Source organism: Festucalex cinctus, chromosome 11, assembly GCF_051991245.1.
Source record: "Festucalex cinctus isolate MCC-2025b chromosome 11, RoL_Fcin_1.0, whole genome shotgun sequence".
In the NCBI taxonomy this organism is placed as follows: Eukaryota; Metazoa; Chordata; class Actinopteri; order Syngnathiformes; family Syngnathidae; genus Festucalex; species Festucalex cinctus.
The window spans coordinates 25,434,540-25,448,491 of NC_135421.1; the positions used below are offsets into that span (position 1 = coordinate 25,434,540).

The window sequence follows — 13,952 nt, forward strand, 5'->3', positions numbered from 1 at the left end:
CTTTTTTTTTTTTTTTTTTTTTTTTTGAGGACGTCCACGTCACCCGTCAATCACAAACACCAAAATTGCGAAGCAGTAGACAAGTGACTGCGCATATTTATTTTTCTAGTCCCCATTTGACATGAAAGTCATACAGTAAGGCTGGTAAAGGTCGCAGTTTGAAGACAAATACCACAAATGAGTTGCGGGCTTTGGCCTCTTTTACAGCAGTGTGTTGGTAATCATCATTTATCAAATACAATCATACATTTGCAGCTAAGCATAGGGGCATTGCATCAGGTGGTTTCAGTGCCAGCCAACGTCATCCCAAGCAAACAATGCCCACCCACAACAACAACAGTATTCCTTGCAAACTTCCACCCATTCATGCAGTAGATCACCTTTCTCACCTCGCACACAATAAAATGAAACCTAAGGCACTGGAGAAAGTTGTCATAAAAATAAGATTCTTAAAAAAAGGACGATACTCTCATTTGTGTTTCAGCTTTTCTATTCAGTCTCTTTGGCGCACTAATTGTAAACCATTAATTTGATCATTTTTTATTTATCATTTAATAGAAAGATATTCAATTCAGGATTGGCTTCATTGGCATGTTACAATACACATACGAGGAGAAGTACATTAGGACTTAAGTCTTGGGAACACCGGGTTATCATTTATGCCGCCCTACTAGTCTAAATATGGTATTCTGGTTAATATTACGTTAGTTAAAAACAGCAAAATCCATCAATATTTATCAACATCAGAAGGCGGCCATTTTGTCACTTGCTGTCGAGCGAAAATGACATCACAGCTCAGCTTCAGAAAAACAGGTAAGCTGTGATTGGCCGTTGCCCGAGTAACTGCGATGTCATCAGTTGACAGCAAGGGGCAAAATGGCCGCCCCCTGAGATGGATAAAAAATGGCTGAATTTTGCTGCATGACTCATACTCCGCAAATGTAATATTAATCAGAATGTGAGGTCACATATGATATATTATTGCTAAGAAATGTTTAAGGTTGACTTACCCTTTTAATTCTTCATTTTAATGACGGACAATCACATGCTTCCATTTAAGTGGGAGCTGTTTCTGTTTTGGGCCAACCCCAAGAGAGTGGAAGCTTCTGGGCCAAGTTATGCAATAGCCATGTGTCCCAAAACTTTCGTCCACACATTTAATCTCAAACGCACACACACACACACAAAAAAGGAGGCACGAGTCAGCACAGTGCATCTTCATCGTTCCAAGCATCTTTTGAGTTCACATTGTAATGGAGGACAAGTCACGTGTCAAACGTTTCCTCCTCGCAGTGGCCCCGCCGTGCTTTCTCCCCACATTCACAATTTGAAGCAGCGACGATTGTTTTCATGTGTTAAAAATAAATTAAAACTCATTGCAGCCTGGTATGTATAAAAAAGGGATACTCAAAGACGTCACATTCAGACGAAGGACCATAGCTGGTATTTGTCCGAGGGGTCGCAGGGAGCCAGGGCGGGATTCTCCAAACGAGCACTCAGACACATGTTCTTTCCGGGCATGTAGACTAACAGGTTCTAGTTCAAGAGAAACAAAACATTTTATTTATTTATTTCGTGTTTGTTAATGGGGAAGTCAAACCCAAAACATTCCTTAACAATAATATGATTTATGCAGCCCCACAAGTCTAAATATGGTATTTTGGTTAATATTGTGTTTGTGGAAGACGAATTAAGCAGCAAAAACCAGCTTCAAATAACAGTTGAGCTGTGATTGGTTGTTCCTGTGCCCTGAGCAGCTGTGATGTCATCTTCAGTCAACAGCAAGTGGCAAAATGGCCGCCCCTTCCATAGATAAAAAAAAAAATGGCTGGATTTTGCTTCCTAACACATATTCCACAAATGTAATATTAATCAAAATGTCATGTTTAGACTAGTGAGGTCAAATATTACATTTTTTTGTCAAGAATTGTTTAACTAAAGAAATATTTGACTCATTGAGCCATTTTCAGCAGTAAAAAGTTGAATTCCACTGAATTCATGTACAATTGATACCTTTAAAAAGTATTTTTTCTACTTGCTGTCGACTGATGATGACATCACCTGTGCTGAAGAAGTAAATAATGCCCAATCATGGCTCACCTGTTTTCTAGTTTTGGTCAATAAACTGAGCCATGATTGGTCGTTACCTACTTCCTCAGCACAGATGATGTCATCATCAGTCGACAGCAAGTAGAAAAATACTTTTTAAAAGTATTAATTGTACATGAAAATAAAGTTATCAAATTCATTCTGGACAAAATAACTTCACTGCTGAAAATTGTTTAAAGAGTTGTCAACTTCCCCTTTAAATAATACATGGGAAGAAGACCTTGAAAATAATAAATCACATACAGTGGTACCTCTAATTCCGGAATTAATTGGTTCTGGAACAAAGTTGTTAAGTAGAACATTTTGTAAGTAGAGACACATTTTCCATGTAAATGCTCTAATCCGTTCCAAGCCTCCCAAAATTCAGACATAAATGTTTTATGAAGCAGAAAAATGCATCAAAACATGTAACAAATACATGTTACAATTAGATAATTGCACAATAAATGAGAGTTGTGCATAATGTAACAAACAAAGAATAGAGTAAAGAATAAAAATGATGGTCATTTACCTTTTGAACTGCTGTCCTCATTGTTTTTTGCCCTCTTCGGTTCATATTTTCTCTCAGAAGTGTTTTTTTTTTTTTTTTTTTTTTTTTTGCCTGGTGTTTTGTAAACAACTGATCCAAGGATGTTTGCTTTTTTTTTTTCTCTTTTTTTTCCCGAAAATGTCCAAGGCAAACATCATCTTAGTGAGCAAACGCCCGACTGGTGAACACTTTTTCTGGTTGATTCTTTTAAACAAATTCCGAAACATCCAGTATGGCGAGGCATCTTTTTCCAAAAAAGGCCCGTCTCGTCGCAATTAAAAACTTACCGTGCCTTCACCAATCACCAATTGTTTGCATTTTTGCACAAATTCGTCGGCCGTTAGTTAATACATTTACGAAAAACTATTGGAACACCTCATGGGCCGCGGGATGAATGATGCTGTATAGACACCGATCTATTATCTAGGCTCATAGATCGGTAATAGCCATAGATGAAATGTTGTATATTGCGTTCGGTAATGTATTTTTACCTTTCGTATCTAGAAATTTCTTTGGTAACAAGAGGCAATATTTTCCCATTGAGGCGTTTGATAACTCGGAAATTTCGTATGAAGAGACGTTCGTAAGTACAGGTTCCACTGTATTAAATTGCAATCATCATCAACTTACATCCTGCAGCTCCCACTTTTGTTCGGGTCCGACCGCCGTGTTCCCGCCTTTATACTGGCAAGCCTCCAGCTTGACAGCCCCTTCCGCTCCATGCAAACACAGCTCCTTCTGGATGTTGTGTCGCATATCGTGATACGTGGAGTATTCAAAATACTACAGGTGCAAGCAGAGAAAAAAAAAAAAGAAAGAAAGAAAAATGATTGCAAGCAATTTAGATTTTTGTTGAAAAGTGATAGAAGGCATTTTCTTCCAAACCTGGTTCCCTCCCATTCCGTGACATGGGTACATGATCAGTGGTTTGCCCCCGTCATTGTTCTCACCCGCGTCCAGACACGAGTCCTTGCCCATATTTTTCATCTAAACACAAAGAAAGGACGCAAAATGAAAAGCTAACAAACCCGAGCAAGCTGTTCAAACAACTTGAGTGTCTGGTGAGAGTCAAATTGGAACTGCTGCGGACCCCGCTGGAGGTCCCGAGTAGAAACCCGCAGTGGCTGCGCTGAGCCCTGAGGATTAAGAGTTTTTTTTGGGGGGGAGGAGCCGACAGGGCTCGGCGCCCACACTTACCGCGCCAGAGCGCAGAGGGTTCAGGTCGGGCATGAAGACTTCTGGGTAGACGTTCTTCAAATACCAGGAGAAGTTTTTGCAATGCAGACGCTCACGGAGTTCGAGTCGCTTTGAGACGTCGCCAAAGCTTTTCTGTAGAACAAAAAAAACAAAAAACAAAACAGAATAACATCAAATATAAAAGTGTCTGCATCTTGCAAAAAGGTACATTATTATATTAATCAGAATAGTGTGTTCAGACTAGTGGGGCACAAATTAATTGTAAAGAAATTTTGGGGGTTGACTTCCCATTTAATTGTTATTGTCATAGAAAATATTAAGAAACAACAATAGATTTAAGTACATTTGGTAAAATTCTGATTCCTAGTCAACATGCCCATGTGCAAAGAAAAAAAAAAAAGAAAAAAGAAGATGTATACAAAAACTAGAAATTGCGCGTGAATGCCAAACACTGAATGCTAATATTTAAATGCATGTGGAATTATACAAAATTGAACTTTGACTAAAATCTGCTTGACCCGGAATATGAACCCTGGTCTCCCACGCACGAGTAATTTGCTTTAACCTCTGGACTACCAACTTATGAAAATCTGTGACATGGTATGCAATCGTATTGAATGATGTGGAACAAGATGAAAGCTGATATTGAAGATGAATGGATTTAATTTATGTGATTAAGTAATTCATTTTATGATATGCATATAAATATATTTTGGGTCTTGCGTAAATAGACATTTACAATGGACAATGGGATTCGAACCGCCGACCCCTTGGTCACAGTACAATCGACTCTAACAAGTGACCCACCACGGCATTATTCAAACACCTGAGAAATTATATATATTTTTTTGTAGTATATTAAACATTAAATTGTGCAGTATGTAAGACCAATGACAATGTGAGCCTGCTAGGTGTGAATTTTTGGAGCATGTTGACATTGAAACGGTGTATATCATATCAGATGTATGTGGGAGTTGAATGACAAGAGGAAGATGGAAAAAAAATAAGGAATTGGAGGAACAACAAAGACTAATCAAAGTGATATTTTGGAATAAGGTTGCTCAAGCACATGAAGATGATGCTAGTTCTTCTCTTCTACACTTCCGACTAATGCGCATGACTCCTTGAGGAATGCGCATTCGAAGGCTGCTTGAGGTGGAGCCCTGAGGGAGCTTTTTATGGCACCCATGAGACCACATGTCAGGAAAATACGAACAGCCTCTGTCATTTACCAGTGTTGCCTTCCTCCAGGTTGTTAAGTCTCCGCCTGCTGCCAGCAAGCTTTCATGGCGGCCATTTATTTTTTTTTCTTTTCAAACAATGCACTTCCTTTTGACTGAATGAGTTAAACGCTGTACTTTGGACTCTCTTTGTAATTCTACACTTGACCTTAAAGAATGTAATTTCACCTTGCAAAAGTCGCGTTGAGACGGACAGCTGCTGCTAGGTAATTAACAGAAGGATATGTTTAAACTTGCCTTGAGAAGAGAGCGCCTAAACCATTATTATAAGGCCCATGTTAACTCTTTGACCGCCAAAATCGATTAATAACGATTAGTAAAATCACAATGTATGCCGCCATATACCGTTAAATGACGTCATCTACATTTTTTTATTATTTTTTTAATCAATGGGAAGTGCAACGGCTAAGTGCAGCGCTGCCTGGTCAATGGGGTGTGGAATCAAACACACAAACTAACTATGGCCAGCGGATGGCAGCATTGTGTCTCTTTTCAATGTGCTGCCGGTGTATGAAATAATCTGATGAATGCTCGTAATCGGCTGGCACTTTTTTTTTGTTTCTTTTTTTTGATAACGTGTGGCAGTAAAAGAGTTAAAAAAATAAAAAATAAAAAATAAAAAAAAACAGCGTGTGAAAGTATTTTTAAATGATTAAGTGAGAAAATGCTGATGAGAGGTATCACATACATCTTTGGCCATCTGCCCTGCTTGCTGGTTACGGCGGTAGAAGATCTCCTTATACTCGTCCATCCAGACTTCGGCCAGTCGGACTTGGTTGCGGGCGATCACCTGTGTGCCCTTGGGAAAAGTATGGGGACTCTTGGTGCGGAAAACGTGGCCGACGACGGAGCACGGGATGATCTCCAGCTGTCCGCCGCACTGCCAGACCTGCGGGTGACACGGCAACGCCATAAAAACACTTCAAGCCCCATTTCACCAAGTGCGACAGTTCAGTTTGTTTGCACTGGTACCGATTGGATCACATATTTAGCAATAGCTATGTCAGCTACAATAAATATTGAAACAGTGGTTATTAAAAACATTTTTACACCCAATATGACAAATTTGTAGCTCTCAAAAGTACCACCATCATGAGCAAACGCTTATGTGAAAGTCTGTGATCAAGTCTGAAACGTGATACATGAACTGAAATTCACAGATGTTTAACTTACTCCCATCTTTGGTAAAATGTTTGGGAATATGAGAGCTGAAGGTGTTGATGCTTGAATTTTGCAACAATGTTGCAAGGGCAAGGTCAGAAACACAAAAATGTTGCCAATTGAGAGCAGAACATCCTGTAATATAAATGTGTTGAAAATGTGTGTCATGATACATGTTTGATGCAGAAAATGAGCCAAGCGAAGGACTATTGGGGTGGGGGGGCACTCATTTTCTTTTCCTTAAAAAAAAGAACACACGTCACGCAGACCCAAACACCATACAATGGTTATTGTGATATTATGCAGTTTGAATTAAAAAAAATAAAATAAAATAAAAAAAGTACTTAAATAATTCAATTAAAATGGATTGTTTATTATTATTATTATTATTTATTTATTTATTTTTAAAAGGAACTACATCACTAAATAAATACATAAACAAACAAACATAAAAGTTTATGGCTTGGCATTCCTTACCCTGAAAGACATTTCAATATTTTCGCCACCCCAGATTTCCATTTCCTCATCATAGCTTCCGATGTGGTAGAAATATTCCTTCGAGATGGAAAACAGTCCTCCGGCAAATGTGGGAGTCCTACACAACACTTCATATTTAATAAAAAAAAAAAAAAAAGTTTTCGCAAAGTCAACATTGTGAGGATGCTCGGCTTACTTAATTGGGTACGTTTCATCCTTCCTCCTCTTTTTCTCATGATCCGGAAGACCCTCCCATCCAAAGGACAAGCCCCAGTCAAAGTTACCCCGGTTGTGGTTCTGGCCGTACGGGGACGGCTTCATAAACTCAAAGGTGTTGAGGTCGATGGTCGATATGTCAGGACTGACCACTGCAGTCGAGTTCGCCGCTATCCTGGCAAGCAGTGGCTCCAGCCATCCGTGAAAGCATTCGCCTGGGAACCACAAGAAACCGAGTTAACAAAATCAAGCAAAATAAGCAAAATTGGGGGTTCGTTCACTAAATAAAAATGAGAGCGCTTTACATGGAACAGTGCTATTTACTAGCCATCGAGCTAGCAAGAACTAGCTGGAGTGAACGGCTAGTGGGAGAAGCTAGCAAAAGCTAGCGAGAGCAAAGCAGAGGGAGGCAAGCGGCGGGGGCCTGAATCATGGTGGGGGGGGGGGGGCACAGTGACGACCACCTTCAGGTCCCAGTTGTGAAAGGTAAACAGCAGTCGACCCATTCTGACATTCCCAGTCTGACATTAGCTGCAAGCACCACCAGAAGCTAACCACATTCACAAAAGGTCTTCTCCTTCGGGAATCCGTGGCAGAAAGATGGCAACGAAACATGTCATGTAAGGGGTAGCCTATGTCATATAATTAGCAATTACTTGACCTATGATTATATTTTAAAAAGAGAAAGGAAAAAAAAGATGTACATTGATGTGAATGCATTTTATTTTGCACATTATTGAAATTAATCATGTTTTTTTTATGATTAGTCTACCACTAGAGGGTGCTAAATAATATAAACGGTTGCTTTAAAAAAAAAAGAAAAAAAGTAAATCAACTGACACTACATTTTACGTTACTTTAATCAATATAATTATTGTAAAAATAAATACATTTGTTTTTCCCCGGTCAATTAATTTCACATGTGAGGTTTTAGGAGGTTTATTTTAAAATTTAGTATATTTATTTCAGTATTACTGTACGGGAGAAGGAAGGATTAAATTGTCATTTGGGAATTGTAATTTATAACCTAATATATATATATATATATATATATATATATATATTTTTAAACTTCATATATATAAAAAATGGAACTCACACTAAAACAAAACAAAAAAAACTAACACGAAAACATGTTTAAAAAAACGCAAACTAATAAAAACAATTTAAAAAAAGGATATCAAAAACAATAATCAATATAAAATAATATAATGTTGTGGACTCACAATGGGCGTCCAGAAAAGTGAGCGTGTCACCGGTGGCCACAGATGCGCCCAATAACCGAGCGGTAATGAGGCCTTTCCTCTCTACTTGCCGGACGACCCGTACGATACTCAGTGGTTTCACGTACTCGTCCAGCTCGTCCTTCAGCACATCTGAAATACAAAAGGTCAAGAGTGAATGAGTTTTACATTTAGAAACTCATCTGGATTAGTCCTACATAAAGGCGCCGGGACTGTCAAGGTGATGACTGGATAACAATCGCAATCCTCGGCATGCATGATTCAACCCGAATAACAAAAGGGCAAGCTTCGCAGCTAATCCTCGACATGGCCAGCTATTTGGTCAAACCAGTTTCCACAGAATAAGGCTGCCGCAGATCCGGGCACCACCTGTGGCCTGGGCTCCCTTTAAGTAACAGAATCCAACGTTCGAGACCGGATGAACGCTCCCCTTGGATTCTGTTACCTCCCTCCAGCAGGCCCCTCTTTGCAAGAGTCTTTTCTAAGCTCCGACTGTGAAGTCGTCTTAGGAAAGTATTCACCTCCAGTTTCCACTTCCTCGAGCTACAAAAAGGAAAAAGGGGCTTCCTCCTCATCACGCCGCATGGAACCGAAGCCCGCAAAAAAGAAAATGATTGGCTCCTAACGGGGCCCGTTTTACCGTCAACACTGGCGTCGTCCACCAGGATAATCTCCTTGAGGAGGATGGCAGGGGACGTATGCAGGACGCTGTACACCGTCCTTAGCAGGGTGCTCCAGGCCTCATTGTGAAACACGATGATCACGCTGGTGGTTGGTAAGGGCGGGCATCGCTTGAAGGTTTGCTCAATACATCTGCAGAGAGAAGCACAAAGATCTGTTTGTCCCGAGTGGTCCAGAAGGCTTCCTCTGTGGCGTGTTCCATTACTGCTGTGACACCCCGTTTATGGTGTCATTTTTTTTCTTTTCCAATGGGCAGTGAGAAAAATGATTTGAATCAATGAGATTAAAATTAATGTTTTTACAGCTGAAATTTGTGCTGCACTGACATGCATTGTAAAATGGGGCGTATTGGAGGGGGCTGTAATTAGCCAAATGCTTTTGCTCGAGCTAGCCATAGCAACCGGGTGGGCATGTTGAAGCCAAGTCTCGGTGAGAGTAATCATCTCTGTGGTTTTTGTCTGACTCCACTTGCAAAAACCAAACATGATGGATTTGTTGGAGTTAAGACTCTAGTTTTGTATTACCCCCATGCCGCCATCTATGTTATGCAAAGACATTTTTCTCCACAATAACCAAAAAAAGTTCAAATTTTCTTTTGATTTTTCTAACACTTCAAGATGTCCCACTTTCGTGGATTACATAAGTTTGGCTTTCTGCCCCATCTCTGTTTAATAAATAATGAAATAAACTATTAATAAATAAATAAATAAATAAACAAATAAATAAGATTTCAATATAATGTATTGCGGTAGACCTCTGATGACATTTTTTTTTCAACACATTCTAAAGAAGGGGCAGCCTGAGACATAAACCAGAAGATTAAAAAGGGAAGTCTGTGATGTCATCTTCAGGCGACAGAAAGTGACAAAATGGCTGCCCCCAGAGATGGATAAAAACTGGTGGATTTTGCTGCTTAACTAATATTCTACAAAAACAATATTAATCAGAAAGCCGTGTTGCTAGCTAGCTTGGGACATACACAATATATTATTGGAAAGAAATTATTTGGGTTGACTTTCACTTTCAACAGAAGTTCAGTGAAGTAAGCCGAAGCCGACTCGCATTCAAAGCAGCAAGTTTCTGGCGGGGTTTACTACTAATTACTACCACTACTACTAATTTTCCATTATTTTCAATTACTGGTAAGCGCCATTATTTTCCTTGACAAACATGGAATCTCGAGGTTCCATTGTTTATTTTTCTTTTGTCATTTACAGTTTGCCTTAAAAAAAAAAAAAATACTCAGCCAATTTCCTCAACCTTCTGTGAACGGTTTAACTTGTTTCCCAACCGTTACTGAGACAAGGCTCATATACGCTTAGCAAAACAAGTCACAAAAAAGTAGATGTACAGGTTAATTATAAACGTTTTGTCATTTACTGGAAGAGCATTTGATCCTTTTGTCTGTTACAGTATATGGTTGGCATAGATACATGAACAAAAGCTTCTTTTTTTTTTTTTTTTTTTTTGATATTGAATAACTTCACCTGATGATCTCTCGTGGTATTTTTTGAGAATTACATGTGGCATTTTTTTTTTTTTTGGGGGGGGGGGGGGGGGTCAAGTTTGTAACATTGTGATATTAGCCCTCGTGCCAGTCGAATTTTATTAGTTTATTACCATTATCAGACTATTGAGTTATAAATGGGCTCAGCACAACAAGTAGGTGCGACTGCAGCTTTGATGCTGAACAATTATTTGGCAAAGGAGTGAGCAACAGTTGGTTTGCACAAACATCGCCGACTCCATATCGAGTTTAAGATCCAGTCAAACATGAGCTCTTTTTGTATGAACAGGATGAAGAGTGCGCGAGCAAACATTACTCTGGCGGTCTCGTGTCTGCGCCCAGGTCTCGGCTCAGGGAGATGCGATCGCTGGCGTACAGATTGAAGCAGTGCTTCGCCTCGCCCGCCTCTTTTTTCTTCTGTTCCGCCGGGTCCAGGGAGTCCACGCGGAAGGGCTTGCCAGCGGCACCGGGAGCGAGCGGGTCCTGGGGAGGCCTCTCCAAGGCCGGCTTGAGCTCCGCCGCCGTGTAGCGACCCAGCAAACAGGGCGCGCCGATCGCGCTGTGCTTCTGATGCACGGGCGCTCGGATCTGCATCTTTGGCATGGCGTCCCTCAAGTTATGAACCGCTCCCATCACCATGCCCAGCATGCTATTCCGCTTCTCTTTGATGTCCTTTAGCCACGGGTCCTCCCGTGAACTTTGGCTTTCCACTTCCCATTGTATGAAGAACACAAACGTGACAAAGACCAGGACCACTGCGACCAGTTTGAGAGGGTGCAGTCGTCGCCGGAGCACTCTGCGCAGTATTGTCATTCTTCTTGGGTGGAGACACAGGCTGGTTTTAAACTGCAGTCCCAACTGGAATACATTCATAGACAGTGCAAAAAGTCAGTGTCACCTCCAGGCTCAATATCATATGAAGTTCTGTTTCTGTCAACAGAATCACTCATGAAAATGTAGCAGAATAAGCAAACTGAGTCTTGTTTTTTTTTTTTTTTTTATTGGACGTGATGCCCAACAAAGTGCTCCGTCAGCTTCAGTATTTGTATTGAGTGGTTGGGTAAGTTAAGAAACGGTAATAACTTAGCAGCCATTTTCTGCTAGACTTAGCAGCCATTTTCTGCTAGATCAGTCGACCACAACAGTGTTGGCTGATCTGAAATCGGTGATCAATGGTAATGGCTCAATTTACTGGATCAATTTTTTTATTTATTATTTGTATGCATTTCAATTGACATCAATTATAAGTGCGAAGGTTGACTGTAGAGTAAATAAACGTTTTAAAATAGATATATTGCTCCATCTTCTCATCGTATCGATGATTGGTTTCCCCCCTCAAACTTGATCGCTGATTGGGCTTAAAAAAATAAAAATAAAATCCTAATCTTCAAGCATAAAAAACAATGATGTGAGTGACGCATATATAAGCAAAGTTGTTGTTGTTTTTTTTTTTTTTAAATACAGTTGTTACATTCGGGCATGTAAACTTATAAGCACAACTTTAAATGTACAAAAGCTAAACTTCATTTGATGACACAAAAATGCTATTAATGAATTGTCGCCAATATTCACATGCACATCTCTACTCATGTCAACTTCATCCTCTGAAAATATCAAAACAATTGCTAGAGTATTTAGGCATCAGCATCACCCACAAACATAATGCCAATGAGAAGTACCAACTAAGCCAGGACCTTTAACATTAAAAAATAAAATAAATAAATAAATAAATAAATAAATAAACATATTTTTTTTATATTTATATATATTAAAATATAGGCTACTCCTATGATCATAGCTTTAAACATTCACACTATATAATATCAATGGAATCATCTTTTAAAGCGCTCTCTTCTAATTTGGTCTTTAAACTTTTAATCACATATTCCAATGCATTCCTAACTTAATATTATAAAGCTCAATGATAAGTCACAACTTTTTGGGGTTGAAACAGGGAAGTTTCAAAGGCACTTCATGGTGTTAGTGTCAGACACAAAACAGGGAAACTTGACACAATTCTAATGCAGTTAAACACAACTATTTCAATACAAAGTGATTAAATGGTAATGTGTCATCAATCAGTAAATGGCTGAGGGTTTCGTCAGGAGGAAGGAGAGGAAAAAAAAAAACTTACCATGAGTCAGTGAACTAGACGTGCAGCAAAAAGAAAAAGGCTTCAAAATCGAGTCCAACAAAAACACAAGGGCCGAATTCATGTCTTCTTCCGGCGGCACAACGCGTCGCTGCCCACACCGACGCCGAAGAAAAGCTGTTGTTGGTCGGGGAGAGTACAAAATACGAAAAAGATTTGTACTTCACGAAACTTCCGTCTCGTTGGAGCCAGGTGCGCTGCTCTCAGGTAGGAGGCGGGGGCCAACTGATGCGCATGTGCAGAGCCGAAACCTCGCGTGTACCTCCATGGCTGCAATAAAAGGAGGGGGAAAAAAAACAAAAAACAAATATCGAGTGTCTTCTTAGGCAAACCAACTTTCAAAATCAGTTAAAAGTTATACACACGCGGTGGCTTTTTCAAGAAGTTTAAAGTCGCTGGTTATAAACGTAAGCGTGTGTTTGGAGGAGCCGCTCACGTGAAATGAATAAATGAAGGATGGTACCAGTGGGGTTTGTTCAAGAGCTCCATTCATCCACGGAGTTGCTGGGATACAAAATAGCGGAGGAACGCGCTTTATCCTGAACCGCATCCAATCGGCCTCTCTTGACAACATTCGGCTAAAGTTAAAACAAATAAATAAAAGAAAAAAAACCCTAAACAATGTAATTCGTTTCTTGTTTTCATATCCCGACACTTACCAGTGGATGGATCACAAATCTCCCAGCTCTTTTCTTCAGTGGTCGCGATGTAGAGTTTGATGTGTTTGAGGAGCAGCGACGTGAATCCCACCCGTGGGGAAAATGCCCACGGCCACTTCGGTGGAGTGTGTCTGCCTTCAACTGGACTGGTTCTCACACTGCAACCGTCCAAGTACTTCAGTGGCCCTCACATTAAACCTTAAAAATACTTATCTCTTCAAAAAAACTACAATCGTGACGAACTTAAAGTTGTTCACCAAAAACAAGCCCCACCCTACCCTAAAAAGTGCATTTATTATTCTTGTAAGACTTGGCATTGTGCTTAAATATATAAGAAAACACTTTACTTAAATAATTATTCAATTAAAATAATAAATACCGTGTAAACAATAAACACTTTTATATGTAATGCAAATGTACAGTACTAAAACCATCAGTGTTAACAGGAAAAAAAAACATCTAAAATGTATTTTGCCATCTGGCTAAGACTACCCATCAATGAGATCTAACTCGAAGTTTTAATAAGATAACTTTATCTTTGTAAATACCTAATTTTGACAGAGATTGTGTTGAATCTCATAAGAACTTATGCAGAAAGGCTTGAAAGACAGTTTGAAAATATGACACAAAATCATACAAAAATAATATTTATGTGTTGTGTTGTATTTGTGCCTTTTCATTGCAAATTGTTGATGGAAATAAAGTGACTGTTTATTGGTTGTCAAAGTTTTGGAGTTACTTTGGTCTATATTTTATACCACATAAATCTGGCATTTGAA

At 39.5% G+C, this 13,952-nt stretch overlaps 1 protein-coding gene across 1 annotated transcript; it reads right to left on the minus strand.

Annotated features, from left to right (window-relative positions):
- Positions 1-65: 65 nt before the first annotated feature.
- Positions 66-13,124, minus strand: galnt3 (UDP-N-acetyl-alpha-D-galactosamine:polypeptide N-acetylgalactosaminyltransferase 3 (GalNAc-T3)). Its single transcript, XM_077536547.1, has 11 exons — positions 12,497-13,124; positions 10,679-11,220; positions 8,815-8,987; positions 8,157-8,306; positions 6,911-7,145; positions 6,715-6,832; positions 5,765-5,965; positions 3,836-3,967; positions 3,524-3,625; positions 3,269-3,421; positions 66-1,536 (listed from the first exon to the last, which is right to left on the minus strand). The coding sequence occupies exons 1-11, from the start codon at positions 12,497-12,499 to the stop codon at positions 1,423-1,425; spliced, it is 1,923 nt and encodes a 640-aa protein (XP_077392673.1). The 5' UTR covers positions 12,500-13,124; the 3' UTR covers positions 66-1,422.
- Positions 13,125-13,952: the final 828 nt, after the last annotated feature.

What these genes read in the sequence shown, in the direction of transcription:
- galnt3 (XM_077536547.1), bottom strand. An exon ending in ACCCTCTGCGCTCTGGCGCG is followed by an intron (nt 3,626 to 3,835) that starts GTAAGTGTGGGC and finishes CTTTGTGTTTAG; the next exon opens with ATGAAAAATATGGGCAAGGA. An exon ending in AAAAGTGGGAGCTGCAGGAT is followed by an intron (nt 1,537 to 3,268) that starts GTAAGTTGATGA and finishes CTCTTGAACTAG; the next exon opens with AACCTGTTAGTCTACATGCC.